The sequence below is a fragment of the Synchiropus splendidus genome, chromosome 19 (genome assembly GCF_027744825.2).
Source record: "Synchiropus splendidus isolate RoL2022-P1 chromosome 19, RoL_Sspl_1.0, whole genome shotgun sequence".
In the NCBI taxonomy this organism is placed as follows: domain Eukaryota; kingdom Metazoa; phylum Chordata; class Actinopteri; order Syngnathiformes; family Callionymidae; genus Synchiropus; species Synchiropus splendidus.
Window position 1 is genome coordinate 9399398 of NC_071352.1, and position 24071 is coordinate 9423468.

Consider the following 24071-nt stretch of genomic DNA (forward strand, 5'->3'; position numbering starts at 1 on the left):
TAGCCACTCCGCCTCTGAGCAGTTGCATCATGTAACTGCGGGGTGATGAATAGCCAAGCATGTTCGATTTCAGCCTTTCATGTTGAAGCGAGTGCTTTCCTGACCCTGTCGGAGCACGTCGCCATGAAACGTCTCGGGACCTGCCGGGAAAATCTTCAACCACAGCACACATTTCGTTCATTTACTCTTTCATTTATTTTATAAAAATGGAAATGTATGAACAAACAAGTTTATGTACCTACATTAGTGTTTAGATTGTACCATATAAACACAGGCAGCGTGCTACTGGACACACAAGGCTATTGCACACGGGACAGTCCATACGACACAACATACATAGTTACTCATATATTTATAAAAAACATCCGAGTGATACATCTTTACATCAAAAATTACAAAAAAAGGATAAGCAAACATCACGGAAGCTGCCAAAGTGCTTTTTTAGAAAAAAAAAATTGACTTGGTTATGAAAAGAAGACAGGATGTCGCTCGCTGAAGGAAGGGAATGTTGAGGCCGAGAGGCGTTGTAACTCATCCTGAATGTTGAGACTCATCTCGGGTGCCAGTGATGACCTGGAGGACTCGAAAACCAGATGTCAGGAGAGAGACAGCGCCTTTGAAAAGCAAAGACGCGCTCACATCTTTGGTTGAACCGAACTACTGATGGAATTTAAATTAAATAAAGACGATGGAACTTTCGCTGGGAGACCACACAAAGAGTACACAATATTAAAAAAAACAACAACTTTATGGCTGTAGAACGTTAGTTGCACCAGGCATATGGCTAACTTGTTCGTGGCGACTTCACGGTGAGCGACGCCGGGGTCAAGAATAACGGTCAATAATACTGTCAAGGATGGGGCGCCTGCCCCAAAACACTTCATACATACATTCAGCCGAATTCCTGGTGAGAAAAGCAGACGGCACGCGCCGGTGAAGTCTGACTCCTCAGAGGAAACTAGAGATACAACAGTGAAAGCAGGAGGGACAGATTACGTGGACAGATGAGCTAGTGATAATACATCAGCGCAAAGAATTCATGCAGTACATGGAAGGTAAGGTTATATGAGGGACATATACAAACGTATATATAGCCCCGGATGTTGTGTGAAGCCACCAAGTCTTCTGACTTTTGCAAGCTTCGCTGTAGTACAAGCCTGAAAAGGCCTCGTGTAACAAACTCAGACAGTTTCCAATGAGCGTTGAATGGACAAAGGTGGAAAAATGTACCCGTGAGCAATTGTCATTCACATTTCTAGAGTTTCAGCCACAATTTTGACCTTGAAAACACAACACAAACAACTTGTAATTTGAATTTAATTTGTTTCCATTTCAAAACGTTTTAAGCGAATAAATCGGACATACAGTGGCGGAAAAAAGACTAAATTGCAAAAAGATCTTCGGAAACACAAAAACTATTTTTCATGGTAATAATTCAGATTGTGGTAAATTCTAACTGTCTGAAAAACTTTATTTCCGCCACTGTAAGTGCAGTTGTAACAGGCTTTTGGCTGCCAATCTTCCACCATCTTGTTCTTTTTTTCAATTTTTGGGGACCCAGTTCTGACAGTTTAAAAAAAAATCCTGAGAACGCAATCCAAGATGACGTAAACAGGAAGTATAAACTAACCAAAAGAAACTAACACCTTTGCGTTTCCTCTTCATCCTGCGGGTTGCAAACGCAGCGTCTTTATCTGAAAGCATGTGCCACGCAGTGAAACTTATGATTATTCAGTGTTGCTTACGTTGGTAGCTCGAAGCTTGTGTTGTGTTTTTGTTCTTACCCACTGCGGAAACATTTCTCGTGGCTCAACAGATTGAAAACGGATTGTGGATTCATGCATCTGTCACAATTGTCTCACATTTCTGTCTCCTCACAGTCTTTTTGTTCTGTATTGCACACACACACTCTCTCTCACACACACACACACACACACTAGACACAGGTGGTACAATCCTGCATGATGGGCGTGTTCTGGTGTTCGTGTTTGTTGGTGCAGTGTTCCAGGGAGCTGGAGCTCTTGAGCGGCACCAGGCAGCGGTCGGCGGGGCGGCCGCTCTGCAGGACCCCCCAGCAGCACAGAACCCGCATGAACTCCTTCCTCATGTCCTTGCTGCGCAGCATGTAGATGATGGGGTTCAGTGCTGAGTTCAGCGTGGCGAAGCTGAAGAAGATGTCCGCCTTGGACAGGATGCTGCAGAACTGTATCCCGCAGAAGGCGTCCAGCAGCAGGATGGTGAACGCCGGCAGCCAGCACATGATGAAGACCCCCAGGACGATGGTGACCGTCTTCAGAAGCGAGTAGGCGTGAGAGTTGGTGGCCTCCTGCTGGCTGTAGCGCACGATCAAGTAGATCCTCACGTAGAGGATGACGATGGAGAGCAGGATCAGGCTGAAAACGGTGACCACGAAGAGGATGTAGTACTTAGAATAGAGCGGCAGGACCGCCGAACACTCGGGCTGGTTGTTGATGCAGTTCCACCCGATGATGGGAAATCCTCCCAGCAGGATGGAGGTGACCCAGCAGGCTCCTATCAGCAGGAACATGCGGCAGGTTTTGGTGGATCCATACACCTTCACCTTGGTGATGGCGATGTAGCGTTCAATCGCGATAGCCAGCAGGCTGAAGACGGAGGCGGCCAGCGCGATGAAGGCCGTGCCCTCCCGGATGAACCACTGCACAGGCAGCAGTTGTAAAGTCTTCGGGCCCGAGAGGAAGATGTTGGCGATGTAGGCAGACCCTGCCAGCAGATCGGAGAACGCCAGGTTCCCGATGAAGAAGAACATGGCGGAGTGGAACTTCTTGTTGCGGAAAACCGCGATGAGCACCAGCAGGTTCTCCAGGATGATGATGATGCACAGGACCAGGATGATGATGTTTTGCTGGGAGAACACATCCCTCTTATCCATGCGGATCACCAGCTCCTGAAGGCTCTCGTTCTTCGCGAAGGCGTAGTAAGACGGGATGAGAGTCTGGTTGTAGTACTGGGAATACTTGCTCCTCATGTTGACGGGCCGGAAGAGCACAGCGACAATTCGGTAAAGATTCATTCACACAGCGGAGAGGTGCAGGGGGAAGCCAGGAAGCACTGCCTCTGCACAAGGACAGGAAGAGGACCAGGACCGTCACGTCCCGCGGTCACGTCTCTGCAGCTCCGAGTGGGTCACCTGCACACACAGACCAGAGGATCAGAGTTGGCGACGGCGCAATATCGCAATGAAACACACTCTGGGAGCATCTGTTCGCAGTCAGGAAACACACGTCCAGCGGAATTTTCTGGGCAACAACCTGTTAATACACTGGTGATGTCGGCCAAATACAAATAAAAAAACATCTGGAGAGAGGAATTCTCTGTTTAATTCAGCTTAATCTTTCATCCAGACAGCAAGGCTGCACCATTGCACATTGGAAATATTCGCTGCCTCCACAGTTACAATACAACAACTGACAATTTGGGATATAAAAGATGAATAGTTCTCCACTCCACACTCTGACTCTATTGGAATTACACATTTTTGGTGCGCTCAAGTTACATTTTTTCAAGTTTTGTACACATTTCAAACTAAAAATGGATTAATAAACTGGTTGAATCGCCTCGCGTTTTTCAGTTAAAGCGCAAGTCCGGCCAGCTGGTGGCAGTATTGCGCTCTGAAACCCAAGAGATGCGCTGCAACACAAAGGTTCCCCAAGTTGCAACTGCGAGTCATTTGCTGTTTTCAAATGTTTCTACCAGACTTAGGCAGACTAAAGGCTTTATTTCTCGACATGACACTGGTCTTTTCTTGCCTCCGGATTGCGTAGAAACGTTTATCAGAAAAACATATTCACAGTTCAACTGCAAGTCTCAGGACCAGAAGGTGAATTTTTCACTTTTTAAAATCATGAGGCTTGTGAAATGCTTGTTTTTCCACAACTTCTGCGTTTAAAATCACCAAAATTTGACAAAGGAAGTCTGAAAGTGAAGGTTTCGGAACGTTGGAATGTGGAATGTGGTCTAAAAGTTTCATAATTTAAGTGAGAAGCATGTTTTGACTTTCTCTTTTTGGATCTTATTTGGCCCATTTTTGCTATTGACGGCACATTGGCAAGCTAAAGCCAAGCAGAAACAAATACTTTCTCACAAACCCAAAAGCAATAAATATCCAAATAGGTCCCATTAAAAAGCTGCAACTCAGAAAGGTGCATTGATCCCAGCGTGGAGGATTTACCCTAAATCATCCGGCAATGACCTTCAGGTGGGAGAATAAATGCGGACAAGTAAACGCACTCAGACAAATGACTCCACTCGGACTGTGAAGGGGACATTCCAGTGACCCCGTCCCAGCACTCGCCTGTCAACACAAGGCTTTGGTGTGGGGAGTAAATCATTCCACTCCACTGGGCAATCTCAGCACAACCTGAGCCAGAATGATCAGCCTGAAGTTTATAAAAGCTCCCGGCGAAAGTGGAATATTCCACTATATTTTCTGACTGAAAAAACAAGCACAGAGCATAGATGCATTGTATAACATGTACATGACTCACACATGGTGTTCTGGCTCGCTGATATAAACAAGATAACATGAGATTGACGCTTGCGTCTGATGCCTGGTTACACAAACTATGTGAGGACAGCAGGTTGACCTTTGACCCACTGAATGTGTAGCTTACATTAATAACCGGATTCTTAGTCAAGTGAACTAAATGATTCACGTTTTTGATCTTCCACACTACTTTTGTGACAACCACTTTTCGTTGTTGGTATTTTTATTTGCTCGTATTTTGAGGTAGTTGGTTTCTCGTCTTCAGACTGAAAACAAAGTATTGCAGTCACCCGTTGTGGGACAAGCATAATGTATATCAATGAACTCTCTCACTGGCGGTCCTTGCACTGGGAATAAGTATTTAAACAGCATAATAATTTTGACAATTTTTGCACCGCACACTCAAAACAGAAGAGTAGTTTCTCCCTCAAACACATACGTCACCGATTGCTGTTGATTTCCTTCCTTTTTCCATCAACTTTTTGGGCTTTTTTAAGTCTCTATATAGAGACATTATCCGGCCCCATTTCCCATATGTTTCTTAGTGCGCTTCAAATTCAGATTTGGCGGCCCGGATTAGGTCCCAAGGCCTTGACTTTGACACGCGCTGGATCGCCACAGATATATTTTGTGATCATAGATCGTGATCATTTCAATTGACGCGAGAGAAGTGCGACGCAACCGCGGTCATCTCTGTGGTTTCAACACTGAGCACTTGACCGTGACAGCATCACTCAAAAGGGAAGAGGCATCTGTTCAGCTATATTTTCACTGCCGAAGGTTGCACAATCCACCGCGCAGCACTTTTATATGGCCCCAAAGACGCACGCTCATGTCAGCACTTTCCGCCGGCTTTCCTACAAAAGAAAAGATGTGGAAATCCAACTGAAGTCCCGTCTTAAAGCTGTCAAATGTAACAGGACGCCCAAGCCGAGGTAATCCAAGCCCCCGTCTTCACCTCCACCTCCGTCGGCAGCAGCACTTAACCTGAGAGCTGGGTGCAGCGATGCTGCAGCAGAGATTGAGGCGGGGGGGGGGGGGGCGACACAAAGGCGTACAGAGGGCATGCATGTGGAACGGCATCTGGACACAAAGGCAGGAATCTGAAACATGACTTCCACGCACATCCATGAAGACCTCTGCGTGAGTGGAGGAGCGTTGGCTGCTGGTGAGGATCAGCTCTGTATTTCCCCAGGCAGCACCAGAGAACAATGGCCTCCTTCACCGAGTCTCATCTGTATCATCGAGAGATGTATTTACAACAGGCTTATCACCATCCTCCAGGACACGAACGGGAGACGGAGCTGCACTTTTCCTAACCTCATTAGGATTTTCTGCTGAGCTGATTGTGTTATTGGGTGAAGTCAGATGATACAGTGCAGCCCGGTGTCTGCGCCGTCTCCTGCTGCTCTATTTAAAGTGATTTTCCCATTTTTTTCACAGCACACGCCCCCCCTCCTCAGCACCGGCCTCCAAATCCCTGCCACCAATACTTGAAAACCTCTCCGGAACTTGTTCTGTGGCTCAGTCCGAGGGTGTCCTCGGCTCTGACCCGCGTGATAAGGGTCACGTAAATAAGCGAGGATCCCTCCGTCACCGCTGAGGCAGCGCTATCTGTCATCACGGGATTTAACCGCGTGCGTGAAACCAGACGGGCTGGTTTGCCCTCGGCGCTGCCACACCCCTCTACCTGCTGCACGGGTTGCCACGGCGATTGGCCGACCAAAGCGGGGGCGTTTTAGCTCCCTGCTTTTCCGACTGGCCCATGTTTGACCCAAACATCGCAGTCGCCGAGCCATTGTTTTGTTTATAGCACTAAACTCTGACGGAAAACATCACACGCTGCACAAGGAGTCATAATTCCATTTGCTCAGGCTTTTCAAATGACATTTTATGTCCAATCGAATTAGTTATACGTGGATCTGGTTCCTGATTCCTCCTACAACTGAGATGTGCGTGAGCAGAACGGACGATTCAGTGGCCTAGAAAATCCACTGCGATTCCTTTTACAGTTGCAAGAGAAATCGACTTTCAGCGGTTTGTAAGAAAACTCTTTGTAGCTATTTACAGGAATATATCTTTTATTTTTAGAGGCCCAAACATGTAAACAAACCATGGCGGCATGTGTCACATGAGCTTGGGGTCGTGCCTTCTGGGTAGAGGGATGAATCCTGACCCATATAAGGAGATAGGGATTTGAAACAATGGTATTGAGGTACATATGGCGACCCATATGTGGAGCTTTGTATCGTGACTCTGTAGATTTAAGCATTATGACCCATGAAAGTGCTTAAATGTTTTGAGTTTGGATGCACAACTCATGGTATACGGGTCAATGTAATAGCATGGAAGGCGCTTTTCTACGTCAAAACCCAAGACTGCGGTATGTTTGCAACTCTTGTATCCAAGTATGATTCTTGGCTGATGTTTTGAGGTACGCATTGTGACCCAAATATCAATATTCAAGGTCAAATACAGTTATGAAGTAGGCATGTATTATGACCATTATAAAAGGAGCGCATCTTAGCATGATGCTACGCTATAGCAAAACCAGCTAACAGATACCATTCTCTAAAAAAGACAAGGTAAAACTTGAGTACAGATGTAGCAACCAGACTTTTGAGGTTCATGATAGTATAATCGATATCATTGGTCGAACGGTGGAGTGCCATAGTTTATCAAGCTAGCTGAGAGGACTACCCCCAAAAAAATAATCGCAAATGTTATCGGCCAAAACTCACACTGATATACTACTATCCTACACAGAACGGTTTACAGAACTAAAGTCCACAGTTCTAATTTCGGTTCTGACATCCGACGCACAACAACCATATTAGCGCTAAAAAACTTTTTGGTAAGTTAATATTTCTGACAAGCTAGCAGCCGCTTCTGTTACAAAGGAGCGCGCTGGTATTTTTTGTAGTTGCCTCATGCAGATTTGTGAGGGAACATGTCACGTTTTCACTCAAACACAGTGGTGATGGAAACATCTTGTGTTGATAGAATGAGTCTGAGCGATGACAGGAACCTGCAGGAAAAGAAAAAAAAAACCCAGACATGCACAGATGGTGCAAACAAGACTGTCACCAAGTACAGGATGTCATGATATTATCAGTGACAGCCCCTCCGTTTCTACACTTTTTTTTTAAACGGTTTGTGGGGTGACTTGATGGTAACATCAGCCATAAAAAAACAACACTTCTATGTAACACCGCAGATCACACTCTCTTTCCTTTCAGGCACAGGTTCTTTGTGTATTCAAGTGAAAGCTCTGGTTTTCTAACCTCATAAGATCATTTCATCATTCGAACTTGAGGTCCCATTTTGAAACGTTGACATGAAGCAGCTGATCCTTCACTGAACTGGAAGCCTCAGGTCGCCATCACAGCAGTGACGGCGCCACAAGGGCCACAGGTGTGTTGCTCTGATACACCTGATAAGCCCCAATTAGTCGAGCAGAAGTAAAACAGCGTTGCCCTCAGCAACCCCCGCCTCCCTACCACCTGCTCGCGTTTTCTGTTTCTCTTGCCTATCAGTTAGTGGTCCTTCACTTCCTCTTTTATAACAACTTTCATCAGTCCATCGCGTGACTCACTGGTTCCTCAGTGCACGACTAAAGCACCAACTGAACAAAATTCTCGCGTGAGGATCCGATCTGTTATGTTCCTATCGATAGATGTGGGTCAGTGACAGAGTTGGACGGCTTCCGTGTCCAAACAAAACAAAAGGATTTCAGAGTTGAGTTTTTGCGCATTACGGTTGCGAAAGAAGAAAAACATACTAGTTTGGTTTCTGCTTGAACTGAGAGGAAAGAAAGAATGACGTGTCAGAACTTATTGCGGGGCATGAAATCAGACTTATATCTGGAACATTTTAGTCAAAATAAAGGTAAAAACACAATGGAAATCCCGGGGTTTTTAGAAGACAGTATTTCGTGAGGCTTTCTGGGAGAGAAGTCTTGCGGTTTCACAACAGGAGAGGATTTCTGAGCCACTGTTTCAGGGTGTGAAACTACACATCAGGTTGAAGGTAGAGCCGTGGTTTTCAAAAAGTCGACATGCGAGGCACAGAAATGACAGAAAAGAAACCAATGTGGAGGGGCAACCTGTTCACTTATGTTTCACAGATTATTGAACGTCATCACTGCACAACCTGACTGGTCCAGACAGGCCCCTTATTATATGAGCTGTGCGTGTAAATCCAGTGGTAGCATGTGTAGTCTCTCTGTAGCCGGGTCCATTATGAGGCCTCGGGGTGCGTGGAATCTTTTCACATTAACCACATTATTGATCCGCTGCAGTCCATTTCCAGGAAGCGGCGTTAATGTTTCCAACCCCCGAGAGGAACTGGGACTGGTGCACATGGTAGTCACGCAGCATTAGCACGGAGAAGGTCAAAATAATCCCAGATTCTTGGTCAAAACTGGCCTTATCTGGAGCTGCCGCTCTTATCTCTGGAACATGCCTCACTGCCGCGCGGCTCGCTGATAGCCAGATTAAACACTGCTGATGTCTAAACAACAACCAAATAAAAACAAACAACTTTTAACCGAGCAGTGTGTACAGGTTTTTGTCCTTGAAAATGATTATCCTGCATCCCACTTTGGTTTATTTGGAGGCTCCGTTTATTAAAGGTTTATTACCGAGTCCAACTTTCACTGAAGAGTCTGGGTTTGTAAGGGAATAGAACTCCAAGCTTCCAGACTGACTTGGCTTCTGCAATGTCTCCATGGAAACAACCAGCTCACCACTTTTATTATGACCAGTACAAAACAGGAACTCAGTCAGAATGAGAGCTCCCAAAATGGGAACTGCTCAGCACGCGCTAGCTTTCACTCAGCTTTTATCCTTGTTGAAAATAATCCGGTTTAACAGCACTACTTGACTAGTGGAGGTAATGTTGACTGTCTAAGGAGGCCACATACATAACCGCCTTGCTTCTTCCAACTTATTGTTTCAATGTGGCCTCGTAACTTGCGATGTCGTATCCCACTTGTGTTTAAAGCTCACATCAGAGGAGCAATAGCTACCAAGAGACTTGGCTCAGATCTCACGAACATCGTAAAGCGATTGAAATTCAATCAGTTCTACATCGCAATTTTTTTTATTGTCCCACTCTGTTTGTGACTTGCAGTGGAAACAATCGTTGTGGGTGTGATAGCTGGTTTCACCAGCGGCTATTTTGACGCCAAAGTCAAGGGAAGAGCTACGCAAATGGTTTTGATACAGATGAAGTCATCGGCAAAAAGCACAGAGGAAGCCAATGCAACAGAACTGCAAGTTTGTGATGTCTCAGAGCGGAAACTGAAGATGCGCAGCCTTCAAAGCTCCGAACACAATGGCCTTGTAAAAATGCTAAAGGGCAAAAGAATAGGTTCCTCTTTTATAAACGGTTCCTGCGACACGTTAGAAAAGTGGGTGGCCTCAATTAGGGATTACCCTTTCGCTTGACAGTTTGGGCACAGCCTCTTTTCAGGGTCTGTCAGAGCACATCTGTCTGGCACCGTCTAATAGTGCGTTTCGTAGAATATTTTGCGGTTTTGTCTCTCGGGCTGCAACTTTGGTTTAAATTTGGCAGATGTGCTGAGCGGCTCTTTTTTTATATAGACACTCCAGACAAAGAGGTGCGTAAAGAAGGGCATCGTGGAGCCTCAGGAGCCAGAACCCGCACAGACAACCCCCCCCCACCACCCTGTGTCTGCCCCACTGTCGGGGGATGAGGAGGAGGAGGGGAGTGCATAAACGCGGCGCCTCAGAGGCAATTACTGTAATATCTTCACCCCATGACCGTTTCTGTCAACTTAAAGTCACTCCGTTCTCTGAGCCTGCTTAGCATATTCCGCTTCTTGGCTTACAGAGCCGCATCTTCCAACCCCCCTCCGCCCCCCTCCTCATGCCCACCACGGTATATTTTAAACTCAACCACAGACATCAAACAAGAAAGCCGCAGAGAGGTGATTAAATCAACATCAAGAACGGTTTATACGGCTCACATCTGGGCGAGACATGCTGTTACCGTCGACGTTTAAAGATGTCATTACGTCGCGCAAACCCATCTGAGGAGATTTTTTTTATTTTTTATAAGGCTTCTCCGTTTGTGTATTTACACAACAACACATCACGGAGCGTTGATCTCGCGCTACGAGCCAGCTGCCTTCAGTTACAAGAGGGTTTTATAGCAAGCACGTGGTCGGAGATAAAACCAGTGGCGTTTTTACAGCAACAGAATTTGCCGTGTTTTAGGAACAACACACATCTGGAGGACTGGAGTCAGACTCATGGAAATCAGTATTTTATTCTCTGATCCGATGATACAAAACAATAATCATAAATGCATTTGTATTTGATATGAGTTTTAATTGTCACGAAGAGAAGTGAAACGGTTCCTCTTATTAAAATGCTGGGTCTATTTTGAGCGTGTTGTAGTGCTCATTGCAAATAATTCTTTGAGGTTTTCAAAAGTTTATTTTAAATACAAGGCTTGTCACATCAAAACAGCAGGGTTGAGCCAACTGCATGCTTAAGCCTGACCCTTTCCCCGTCACTCAGAAGAACAGCTGTTCCTGACATATTTTCAATACTTCTTATCAATTTTTTTCCAGTTTTTTCCTCGTGAAATATCTGACATTTATTTAGTTTAATTGTGTTCACAACATTTCAAGTGATAGGTTCATGAGGCTTCATGAAACAGTCTCCTTATTTTCAGCGCCCACTACATGGCACTCTTTGCTCTAAAATGTCTGAATTCAGAGAAGCCTCACATAATTTTCAAACCAAGAGCGCCACCTCTTGGGCTCTGAAAATGATCGCACTGTTTCACGAAGCCTCATCCTCCCATCTCTAGTCATTTTCCGCAAAATTTTGGGCTCTATATTGCAACCCTATTTAAAGGCATTTTGTATTTCCTCCTGCTTCCTACGGATGAAGCAGGTTTTTTTATTCCTGAAACATGCTTTAGTCCTCACAGCAGTACACTCTGCTGATACTACTAAACACATGTCAAATCCAGGTTGTTATCCAACCTCAGTTAGTGAAGGAAAACTGTAAAAATCCAGACCCTGGAGCAGCGGTTAACCACAAATGTGATCCTTGCTTGTGAATTTGTCGAGTTTGCCTGTGTACAAGTGCTAATAACCAGGTGCGCGACTCGATTCTAATCGGCGATTGTGTGTGTGAGGTCAGATCGATTCAGGTTTCACACCCTCCTCGTCCTCTCAATGAGGTATCAGCTAATGAATGGCTTTGAACCCTCTTCTTTTTTTGTCTCGCTGCTCCGCTCCTATTCTACCTTGAACTCCACCCCTTCTCAGGTTCTGCTTGAAGCCCTGCCATGGTGTCGTGAGAGAGAGTGGCTGATGCTGCGCTGCATGTTATGACAAGAAACATGAGACATGGCAACATATATGCCGGAGCTTGTGCGGAGCAGGCGGCCGGCAGGACACAAACAGACCTGACTGCCATGCTGGAGTGAAGCTCCAGCAGTGGAAACTGAGAGAGTTCTGCTGTTGCCTGGTGAAGGAGTATTGTAGTGTCCACACGTCTGAATCTGATGCATCCATCTTTTCTGAGTGGAAGGCATTTTATCTTTATCTAAAATAATTTGTAAGACAGTGACAAAACTGTGACAGAGTTTGCGTGTGTTTGTTTCATTCCCTGGCAACGTTACCGGAGCACATCATGGAAGAAATTGAGCGTACGCTCAATCATTTTCACGCAGCACAGTCGGATGGGGGGTGAGGTTTAGGGGGGGGGAAGTAGCCCGCCAAGATATATTTCACATCACTGTTGGCTGCGGTGGCGCTTTTCCATGAACAGCTACTTGACTGTGGCCTCAGAAACGGTCGTGTTTGAGAAGTTGTCATATTAGTTTTAAAGTAAACAGCAGCCACTTCCACTCTGTCCGTCTGTCTGAAGGGAGCGGTCTGGCCCCTGCCGCGACCCCACTGGAGTTTGGACGGAGGTCAATGCTGTCATGTCTTGGAGCCGGGGGAGAGACTCACGCCAAGCAATTTCGACATAACCCAAAAAGTACCATTTAGCCAAAGAGCCCAAACAGTTTTGCTTCGGTTTTGCCACACACAGAGCGTCTGCAAACACGCTGTGCTGAAAGGACCCAGTGTTTTGATTCAATGTTCAGCTTGAGCTCTAACTCTTCGTCCTGAAAATGTATTTCCTAAGTCAGGAATTTGAGGAGTGTGGATGGGAAGGCTGACCTGGACACACACTCTGACTAAGCCGTCATTGACATGGAACAAAAAAAAAAAAAAAAGTGATTTCTATACTGTATATTTTGAACAATATTCATATTTTCATGTTACATTACAGTAAATATTTGGCTATGTATTGGCAGGTATCTTGCGCTACGATAAGTATCCCGATACAGGAGTGGTGATACAATACATTGCAAAACAATACATTGTGACCAGAGCCATCATTTGAAGGGGAAACAAATCAGATAATGCGGTGCAATATTATGTGCATGAAATGAGTTTACTGTTATGACGTCAGTCCAGTTTGACTTTCAGTTAAATTTCACACCCCACCAATCGCTCCCTTGAACAATAAAATGACTCCGGTGTGCAGCAAGAGAATGTTAGTATTAAAATGGAGCAGCATATTAGATTAGCAATAGCATTATTAGATTAGCATTAGCTTTATTAGCAAAAACATAGAAACAAAAAAACATTATTTTATTTTATTTTTCTTGTGATTTATGATATAGTTTTGGTCTAGACATCATAAGAATGTAATTATAGAGAGTACCACTTTCCCCACCATAATTGTACAAGGTTCTGAAGTGGCCCCTCTGTGCGAAATAGAACGTAGCTATAGCCTCTTTTTTTCCCTCCGAAAATCACTGTGAATTGCAGCTACCAGTGTAAAAAAGACGACCACGGCCCGCAAAGTCATAGAAAAGAGATTAAGAGACAATAAATCCCGGCAAAGTCTTCCACCAGCTTCTTTGAATGAACTCCTACAAAAGGCCTTTTTGACTTTCCGCACAAGAAAAACCTCTTGAGGTGGCTCCCCGGAGATCCGGGCTTTCACTGGCTGCAGTGGACAATTCAAAGTCCAAGAAAATGGTCTCCAGCTAACTTCTGGATTTGCTGAGGTGATGCATTGAAGTATTCCTGCTGAGCTGTCCAGCTGCACAAACAAAGCTGACGGGATAACAAAAGACCTCCAGGAGAGAGGAAGAGCAAAGAGTGGCTTCAGAGCTCCAGCATCTTCTACCTCCAGCTTCTGTGAAGCTGCTCTCCATTGGAGTTAATGACTGAAAGTCAGTAAACCATGACACGACCGCAGTGATTACTCCTGTTCCAATCCGGGTCATAAATCACATCGTATGACCTGAAGTGGAACTGCAAAGTGCCTCCAAATGGGGAAAGCAGAAAGCTCCGGTTGGGACTGAGAGAGGTGCAACAGGTCTGCAGATGCCAGGCTGAGCTCAAAAACACATTTTCTGCTCCACTTCCAACTGGCTGCTTTTGTGGAACAAGGTTTGACAGAAGAAGAGCCGCTCCAGAGAGCATCAGGAAACCCTGGCATGCTGCTACAAGCATCCACGTCTGGTCCTGCGCGAGAGGGGAGGGGGGGTCCTCATAGTTTGTTCAAGTCCCTCAAGTGGAAAAGGAATGTAACAGGAGACTTTTAAGCTAATGGATCCTTCGTTGTGAACAACAACGTCGTCTGTGAAGAAGCTTATGTAAATGTTTATGTTATTAGCCGACCAGCACTGACAGCAGGTGGAGCTAAATCAAGGTGATCGCGGGACGCTCCAGAAAATAGTTAAAAACAGCGGGAGCCATGTTTCCTCCTCAGATGCGAGGCACTCCCAGCTCCTGGCTGTGAATCAGAAACTAACATGCTGTCAGCTTTCTGTTGTGACTTGTGCTCCTGCTGCTCGCGAACAGAAGGCGTTTATTTTTTCTCCCGCTGCCACACCCTGAGAAAGTGTTTTTCACTGTAAAAGCGAGAACCAGCAAAGAAATAAACCCCGGGCCGAGCCCAAGCTGCTGTCTGCTGGACGCTATTAATATCCCTCACAAGGAAGCGACGACAGCGCCTCCATTGTCCGCCCTGGTTCCGATTCCTCGCTTGTTTAAAGTGTTGCATTGACCTGGAGTTTCGTTTAACCAGACTCCAGCTCAGGTGCCTCTGGCAGACCCCTCCTCTGATCTCTCCGTGTTGTTAGCCCTCCAATCTATCTGAATAAAGTGGTGTGTGTAGACGACAATAGAGATGTCATTCTCCCAAAGGAAAAGCCGTCTTACTGCTTCTTGTTTCTGGACCGCTCCCAGGCCTCAGCTGAAACCCGAGCATCCTTCAGGGATCGACACCACCCTCCCTCCACCCATCCCAGCCAGCAACCCCCTAGTGACCCGTCCCAAGGAAAGCCAGTTCCCACAGCTTTATTGCGATTCATTTATTTATCCGTCCACGCACAACTATTTGTTTATTCAACTGATCTATTTGTCTCCATCTCTCACGCTATCCCCCGGAGACTCCACTTTCCATGGTCCAACCCCAAAGCATAGGCTGGGCCACTTCATTAAAGACCCCGGGTCCCATTCTGAAATCTCGATTCAGGTCTTTCCCCACATATGTAGAAAACTCCAAATCTCGAAACTCAGATAAGTTGACTGATCCTGAAACAACCACAAGAATGACTAATCTCATGACATAAACATAGAGTACTCCTCTGCTTTAGCATCTTTTCATAGTCTGTAAGAAAGCTGGAGAAAAAGCAGGTTTTTCCTGTCAGTATAGATACAACCTCTCTGGTCAAAACCAAATTCCTGGGACCATAAGAGGAGGTTTTGGGGTCCCCTTACAAGAAACAGGAGTTTCACCGCATGAACTTGCGTGTTGAGCTGGGTATATTCCACACTATGCTTTTTCCACACTATCTGAACTCTGCAGCTTAAACCACAATGTTGCCAATATTTCGATTTTTACGTCCAAACAATGCCTTCAGTCGCATTAAACTCATCAGGCCATTGAAATCACAGGTGTTTTTTTGACATTATAGTGCTGAGTGTGCTGTTTTGGCCTGTGTGTATTCCTGGCAGATCCCTGGAGATGGACTGGACTCAGAAAACACAGAGGCGAAAACTGCACATTGAGCGCTTTAATGTCAATAAAACATGTTCTCACGCATTCTTAGGCCAGTACACAGAAATCACTGACCGCTCTACGTGGTGGACGACACCGCTGCACCTGTGGCCTGTAGACCAGTGCGGGCAATGTATGTAAAAAATCTATTTCCTGCTTAAATGTGTGGGCACGGTATATATTCAGCTGTGAATCAATAGTTTGGAAATCACGGTAACTTTTCTCCACAGAACATGCTGAAATGTTAGTATTGTTGAGGTTGTTTCTAGCGCCCTCTGTGGTGAAACTGAACACTACAACAAAAGTGTGAATTTTCACCTTCAAAGCTAATATTTGATACACCACATTGCAAGGGATGACCCTTGTAGTCGGCCAGTCAAGGTCGTCCCTGCGCTCTTGTTTGTGTATTACTACATGGCACAACAAGAAGCAAGAGGAACAAGGGAGAGAAAAAAAGCTTCAGGCTGTGAAGTTCTGAAGGACTTTCTCTTTGGGCAGATGAATGCCAGGCGTGACAGGCTGCGTGTGGCTCTTGACTCTCTGCACTCCATGGTGCCTTCCACCCAAGCGCGTGTGTGTTTGATGGTGCTTGGCAGCGGTCCGGCCTGGTGGCGCGGTTGTCCCGGCGCAATGATCCGTGGAGACACGCTGCAGCAATGCCCACTGCCCGACCCGTGTGAAGCCTGCTGGAAGCAACACCTGGGCCCGAGTCCCGCCGTGGACAAACAATCCACACTGCTCTTGTGCAACGGCGCCCTCAGTGATCTTGCAGACAGAACTTTCAACACCATCTAAGTTGCTAAAGCCGCAGAGCACGCTTCCTCCACACTGATGATGCTATCACAGCAAGGTGTTTACTCGGATTTTCTCGCCGCGTACCCACGGCTGAGGCTTTAGATAATTTCCTCTACCACTGCTAATGAGCTCAAGGGTGAAGCGGACCAACCACAGCAGAGAGCGTGATGGATGGAGGCTTTTATCTCAGCAATAAACACCAGTCTTATCTCGGATTCTCCGAGAACAGGATGCCTCAGCGGCGGACTCCTCACACCTGCGTATCCTCTGCTGGACGGGCCAGTTTGAAGAACACAACTTCACCACCAACGACAAAAGACAAAATGCTTCTTCTTTTTTTTCCATTGAATTAAAGTTCAAAATGTCAGCGCTTTGAAGCGCAACAATAGCTGGAATAATCCCCATGTTCCACTCTGGTTACTCTACGACAAAGAAAGACCTTATTTGGGCCGAACGCCAGATTATACTGTTTATACAGTTTCTCGTTCAATTTATTTGCCCAAATGGGTTGCTGTCAGACTATTGATCTCCACGCAAACAAAGTCAATGTCAGCCTTTCTGAGGGGTTCATCATCAAGCAAACATAGCAGAGAGAGCGAAACGTTACTCACTGTTTTCCTCCCCTGGACAGGGGCTGAGCGTTAAATAGATTTGCCAGCACCTCAAGTTACTGTGTCCACTGGTTTTGTGTGAGGAAATAAAAAAAAAACGAAAAAAAAAAGTCTGGCGGTGATGCAACACCAAAAGCATTTGATTCTCAGCAGCAGTTGGCTGCAGCATTACTTAATTAAGAAAATGTGTGTCTATATTTGCTCCCTGTTGATATTTGACATCCAAATAGTGGCTGTTGGGTTTGTGAGTCATCGGCACCTTTGCGATGGGGACACGACTCACGTCATATTCAGCGCTGAACAGGTTTAACTGCAGAGTTTTCTAGTGAAATTGAAGACATAATAGTGAGGGTAGCGCTTGCTAGAGTGCATGTCAAGAGTGTTACAGCCCACTTTAAAGCCTCTGACAACAATGAAACAACAAAAGTGTGTTAAGTCTGAGTGCATATTCAGGCCCACATATTAAGTCCGACACACGGGGGGATAATAGGGGCCTTTGTCTTATTAATACAGCGTTTCAATACAATGCCGTCTTTAGAGTGACGGATGAACAAGCCTCAACAACGTCGAGGGGTCACAAGGGAGGAGGAGGGGGGGTCACAGCAGGCTGTGCAACGGCTTTGAGGAACCGAGCGCTGGAGATGCAGACAGCATTAACCCGATGTCTGACACCGAATTATGAGCCTTCATAACTGCGCGCACAGTCAGCTATTCATTCAGCGGTTAGTAAACCTGGTGCTTTGTCTGCAGGCGCTGGTGGTTGACGATGAAGATTGCTGTCATGTGCAACTGAACCTACTTATTTATGAAAAATAAGAAAAACACCCAGAGGAGGTTCTGGCTCCTTTGTGCGTCTGCGCGACATCAGTGGCGGCGTAAGTTGCGCAAAAAAAAAGGACTTTCTAGCGATGCAAGAAGCTGTCAACATTGAGAAAATGTGGATCGGAACTCACCCCATCAGAGAGATAGACATGATCCGAGTGTCTCCACGTGTGAGTCCACGGCAAACCCCGCAGAAGTCTGCGCCCTCGGATCCAGGAGCGGCTCCTAAAAGTTTGGCGCGCGTAAATCCATACCGGCAGACGGGTCAGGGAACAGACAGCGAGTCGGAATGGTATCAACGTAAGGCGGGGAAGTGTTGGAGACCTCTCGTTCCGCGCTGAGCTCGGAGCCTACGGTCCATCTGATTGTCTTGCCGCGTCTGAGTGAACAACAGGGCTCTGGAGCGTCAGGAGGCGTGCACACAGACACTCACACGCTCTCCACCGCTCACTCTCGCTCACCCACTGTAGCGTCATGCGCGTATAAAACTACAGCCTCAGCGTGGAAATGTCTCTCGTTGGTTGACAATTATTACGGAACAAAAGTTCCAGAGTTTATTTCTGGACTGTTTCTCCTCTTCTGCTGCAGACAAATGAAGTCCAGATGTTCACCTCCTCCTCCTCACTTCCTCCCCTCTGCCTCAGCTAGCTACAAATAGAAACACTGAAATCAAATCTGTCAGCTCTTCCAACCGAAATAAATATATTTGCTTGGTATAATTACGGGGTAAAGTTTGCTTACAGTAGTCACAATGACTTCCTATTGTTACCTGATTTATTACCTTTGAAGGGCGGCTTATTGTCAAAGGAATTCAGAGTAATATTCAAACATAAACAGAGTATATGCATGAAATATGTTTGGCCTTTTAAAAGTATGTTTTGGTGCGTAAATTACAGCAATACATGGTTGCTTTAAGTTATTGGAAATGACGCTTCTCTTAAAGCTTGAATTTTGTACTTGATCAGCCATGATCCAGTAGGTTTGTTTTTGGACTGTGGGAGGAAAGCGGAGTGCCTCAAAGGAAACCCTTATAGAGTGTACACTCTCCACATAAAAGGCCCCCGGTCGGTTGAAAACCCAGAGTGGCACGACCCACCTTAAGCAGTAAAGCTAACCACAAGTTCCACCTTGCTTGTTCTTAGGTCGAGTCAGAAATAGATGTTTTGTTCTGTTTTTTTTTTTTTTTTTTTGTGACATAAATGGCGCCCTCTTAAGTAGATCAGGACTTTGGTGAATTATTTAAGAATTTCTCCTTCAACATAATAGGGAAAAGAGAGCTGCTTTTCAGTTTTCAATAAAGAACTTGGTGCTAAACAAAAGTGAGTCTCATGTCTGGTTTCAGTAGCCACTACTACGACCATGACGTAGACGCAAGTATGTATGAGGAAGCCAACAGGACGGAAGTGAGAACTATTGTAGCCACTCATATGAGCACAACAGAGGCTTGCTTGGTTGAGCAGTAGACAATGATGAAAGAATAAATGAGCTGGAATTATCATCCACCACCGGAGACCCATTACAAAACTCTCCAGGCTCCTTCAGACGGCGGTAATGTTCTAGGCGTTTCAGATCCGTGAGCTGAAGATCTTAGGTCGCTTACAACATTGTTTTTTTGTGTCAGGTTGTCCGTCACTAGTGTTGTCACAGTCCGAAAAATAAGTGGTGAAAGGCTTTGACGTTTTCAAAGGGGAACCTGTTGTGATTGTGCAAAGCAAAAAAGCCACCACTGACACGTGCAAGAATGAAAGTCTGCCAGTGAAGTGGAAACAATGATCGTGACAGAAGTAAATGTGGAGTGATGACATGTTATTGTACCACCGTTCAGGTGTAACAAAGGTGGCTCTGTTGATATTGATTCAGTTTCTGAAGACAAACGTCTGTAGATTTGTGGGGTGGTCCTCTGCATTGTGTTGTAGACAAGACCGTGTCGAGGCCACAAAGAGAGCATTTCTTACAGCAAAAGAAATGCCATTTTTTTCAAAATAAATCGGTACACTACATTTGAAGTGAGATAAACCTCAACCAAATTTGTAATGAGCATTGGCTCAGCATTTGGACACCTAAACATCTAGACCTCAGATTTTATATGACGTTTTTGTTGAAGAAAATTTTCATTTCAGATCATTTTATCGGATTGTTTCAAGATATTCTTGTGAAAAGAGTTTATGAGAAAACAATAATTGGTGTTTGTTATGCAGTGATGCAGTACAAACGCCTCAGTTTTGCCTCAGTACTAGGCTGATGTGTATGAAGTGATGTGTAGAGTGGAAGTGCATGTTCAACTGTCGTGTGGAAGTTTCCAACACTTCTCTCTGACCTTTGAGGTTCTCATGGTCTTAGCTGAAAAAAAACATCCAGCATTAACTTTGGCTTCTTTTTGGTTTCAACCCCTGAAATAACCGCAGGCCGACCCTCCTTCCCCTAATGCAAGGGAGTGAAAGGAGAACAGACCTTTTATTTTTACGTTTTTATCCCTCTTGCGAATGAGTCATTCCAGTCGTTTGGTGCGCATTCATCCCTCAGGTCTGGACTGGGATGCAACAAGGTGAGGCACGGGTAAGTCAGGGTTTGTTAGTCAGCGTCCGGGCAGGTGTTCGCGCCCCCGGAGACGCTCCTTTTCAACCCCAGGGGAGGTGAGAGCGTCTTCGCAGTCATTACGCCAGTCGTCCCCAGTGACGCTGATGTCATGCGTCTGTTGCTGCGGGGTTTGATCAGTACGTTTGGAGAGCAGCTTCTGTGCTTCATCAGGGCTACTCCAGGAACACAAATAAACGGAGATCGAATGGCCAAGCAAAACATCCTGCAGGATGAAATCCAAAACTGTCACCTAAGCAACTTGTTATTAAAGCTTCAAGCATGATTAAAGCAGAACATCTGAGCCAGAACACTTATCCGAGATGAAGCTTTTTTTTTTTTTTTGAAGCTCAGACTTGACTTAGTCGCCTGAGCTGATCGCTCACTTTCTAGATTCAACTCATGTGTGCATGAGAGAAGTACCATTCTCCACTCAGAAAGCACCCAAACTCACCCTGCGGAAAGCACCACGCAGCGGTTCAGTTTTGTTCCCCTTTCACTCAAGACGCCCCTCAGGGACTTTGTCTGGCAACAAACTTAGTTCATTTAAATCATATATTGTGGCTTAGGAAGAGGAAGGAAATTATTTTGCATATACTCATAGCTTTTTTTTGTAGTTTTGAAGTCTTAGTTGGGTGTTTAACCGGACTCTCAACCTAAAAACTGGCTTCAGAGATATGACAGGATGATGAGTCACCGTTTTATTTTATTGTGGCGAGCAAAAGTGAGAGAGTTTTGGTCTGGCTGATCCCATCCGAGCAATGATTCGTGGGAGGACTCAACAGCTCATCGCAGAAACCCCGCGGTGGAAACCAGCCAGCAGTCTTCAAATGAGTCTTGGTCTGTGAGGAGTTTGACTCATGAGTTTGCTGACGCTTCAAGGATCCAGATTGTGCAATCCGTCTTTACCACACTGGTCCCGGCCGCCCACGCTGCAGCTGCTCTCTGGAGGAAGACGATTTTGTCTGGCAGGGGATGAAGTTTACGGCACGGAGAGTTTGTTTCCTCCGCTATCAGGACGGTGTGTAATAAACACTGTGTAACAATGTCACAGTTAAAGACGCGTTTATGGACGGACTGCTCACCGTCAGCAGTTGATGGTGGACACTTTGTTCCACCAGAGCTGCCCAGCTCTCTTACTAAGTTTAGGGGAGGGGTCAAGAGGCCTGACCTCACTTCCTGTCGGGGCTCCTCACAGGCATTCCATTGTCTGTGAGAATGTGCACGGGGTCGGGGGACTTTGCACATCTGGCAGCTGTTATTAGCCGCCTCCCCTTCACCCCCTGAGGAAGATTAAAACGCTGGTAAATGATCGCCCCAAAACCCACCCAACTCCATCTGTAAAGCATGACATCACTCCTGACGTCGTTCGTTGACGTGGAAGCTCATGACTGAGAAAGTGATCCGACTTGTCGTCGCCTGCATCACCCAAAACACCCAGTCAATCCATCTGCTCCTGTGATGCAAATGATGCTCATTTTTCATCTCTCTTTAGTATTTTGGAGGTAAGATTTCAAATCCACAAGTCCAGAGGTGTAGTACAGATCAAATGACCTCCAAGTTGAGTGACTTTTCCTGGGAAAACTGCGTTCTTGACAGCATCAAACAACGTCCTTCAGACAAGGTCGTCCTTTAAAGTGGTCGGTGATAACATGCAAGTGTCAGTTTGCCATACAAAACAATAAAGGAAGACATTTGTTCAGTGTCTTAGTTGCTCCCAAAGGTACCAGCAAGAGGCCTTCACATTCCTCCGACCACTGCCAGGTTACATTACTGATCTGCCTCCTCGCATCATGGTACTGTGCTCATCAGTATCACGTAGTATCAATATCAGAGAACGTTATTGTTTCAGGAATTTGTATATCTTTATATCTTGGCTTGGAAGCATTGAAAATTGGTTTAGCTAGAGCAGAGGTGGGCAAAGTGGGGTCTTGAGGCCACGGGTGCCTCTTTACGGCCCTCATGAGGTCAGAAAAAGTATATTAAAAAGCTATTAAAGATTGTAAAATAGTGCCTTTGTATCTTACATTTACATGTTTTTTTTCCATAGATAACTTCCCAATATATTCATACTGTATTATATTGACAATTTCCAAATAAAAAGTGTGTAAAATAGAAGAATATATATAATCAGAAAACATATTTTAAGCATGTCATAGCATGATTAGCATTTTTCCTATTTTATTCTCATTTTGCATAACTAAAGTGACAAAAATCAAGTTACATTTAAGACTTATTTTTCTATTTATTTATACAAGAGTCTCTGTAGATAGTATACGGAAAATTTAAGGAAATTTAACTGCCTACCTTGGTCTGAAGGAGGGTTGACAAACCTCTGACTCACACTGAAGCGCACACATTTTAGTATAAAGTAGCACTCTTTGTGATCTATCAGTGACTTGTATGATGAGTTTAAGAAATGTTCCTTTGATCTATACAAAACAAACAACATTTTTCTTTATCTTTTGTCAATTCTATTTTTTTAGACTTGCCTTTCATGTTCCTCCTTGACAGTGCCTGTATATGTGTTGTTCTTAGGGACGTGTGAGGGGTGCAGCAGGGTCCATATGGTCAACCTTGAGGAAAACAGCAAGTCAGCTGAGGACAATTTTGGGTGATTGCTGGCACCAGATCTAAAGAAATCAGGGAGGCTTCGAGCCATCTGCGAAAAAGGAGTACGGCTGGGTGAGGTGCTATTAAGCTGACAGCATGTGAGAAGGTTTGGTTTTATTTTCTCTGTGTCTATTGATTAGAATCTAGCAAGGTTGTTTTTTTCCCCCAACTGGAGCGAAAGTTCACTTTCTAAATTTGAGTTCTTTAGCACATTGAAGTGTGAGTTCGGCACCAGACTTTGACACCTTTCACACGAGATGCATCAGCTGTAACTTTGCTGTCGTACGTGCAGAGATGAAAGAGCTTGTTTGAACATGCTATCGCCTGCTAAATGTCATGCCTTTTGTTTTCTTTTTTTTAACCATGTGTGGTTTTGTGACCGGGACATAAACCTGTGTGTGGTTTAGATCAGTCGTGCTGTGACTCATGAGAGAGTGCGTCCTTTATTGCCGTTTATAAACTGAAGAAGGTCCCACATGACATTTCTCGGTCAAACACGTCCTAGTTCCTCGCAGTGTTTGAAGGGAATGTTGCTTATGTGGGCTGAGAAGAGGCAGGCAGACAGACAGTCACGTGTTGGGGTAATAATTGGAAGCACTGTGTCGGACTCATCGACATTTCAAACTTGCTGTGTGTGATCTTCTCCTTCTCTCCTGCGTCTTTATGACCGAGACAATGATCTTCTCTGACTCGGTCACGTGATTGTGTTTTGAAAGGGAAAACAGCTTCCAGCGTCTGTTGACATCATTCTCCACCAGTGTCTTGGTTCGGTCCTCACAAACCACTGTGAAAAGACGAGACTGACCAGTCAAAGTGCTCCTCCTGTCCTCATCTCTGTAGCTGGGCAACGTTACGCTAACATGATGTCAGCGCTTAGAGCCGCACCAAACTTCCTGTCCTACTTAATGCAATGAGTTTGAACTTAGTTCTGAGTTTGGGGAGCTCAGTCTCTTGCAAAAAAAATGAAGAAAAAAGTTAGAAATGCCAGGCAGAAGATGGAAGACGACTGAGAAAAAG

At 45.3% G+C, this 24071-nt stretch overlaps 1 protein-coding gene across 3 annotated transcripts; it reads right to left on the reverse strand.

Moving 5' to 3' along the window:
• Positions 1-180: 180 nt before the first annotated feature.
• s1pr2 (sphingosine-1-phosphate receptor 2) lies at positions 181-22816 on the reverse strand. Of its 3 annotated transcripts, XM_053851192.1 has the most exons (3): positions 21351-21399; positions 17999-21283; positions 181-3169 (listed from the first exon to the last, which is right to left on the reverse strand). In XM_053851192.1, exon 3 carries the CDS (start codon positions 3050-3052, stop codon positions 1937-1939), a length of 1116 nt encoding a protein of 371 aa, XP_053707167.1. In that variant the 5' UTR covers positions 3053-3169; positions 17999-21283; positions 21351-21399; the 3' UTR covers positions 181-1936. The 3 variants fall into 3 exon arrangements, with proteins under 3 accessions (XP_053707167.1, XP_053707168.1, XP_053707166.1); XM_053851193.1 differs by lacking the exons at positions 17999-21283; positions 21351-21399 and adding an exon at positions 22749-22816; XM_053851191.1 differs by having other exon boundaries at positions 17999-22742.
• Positions 22817-24071: the final 1255 nt, after the last annotated feature.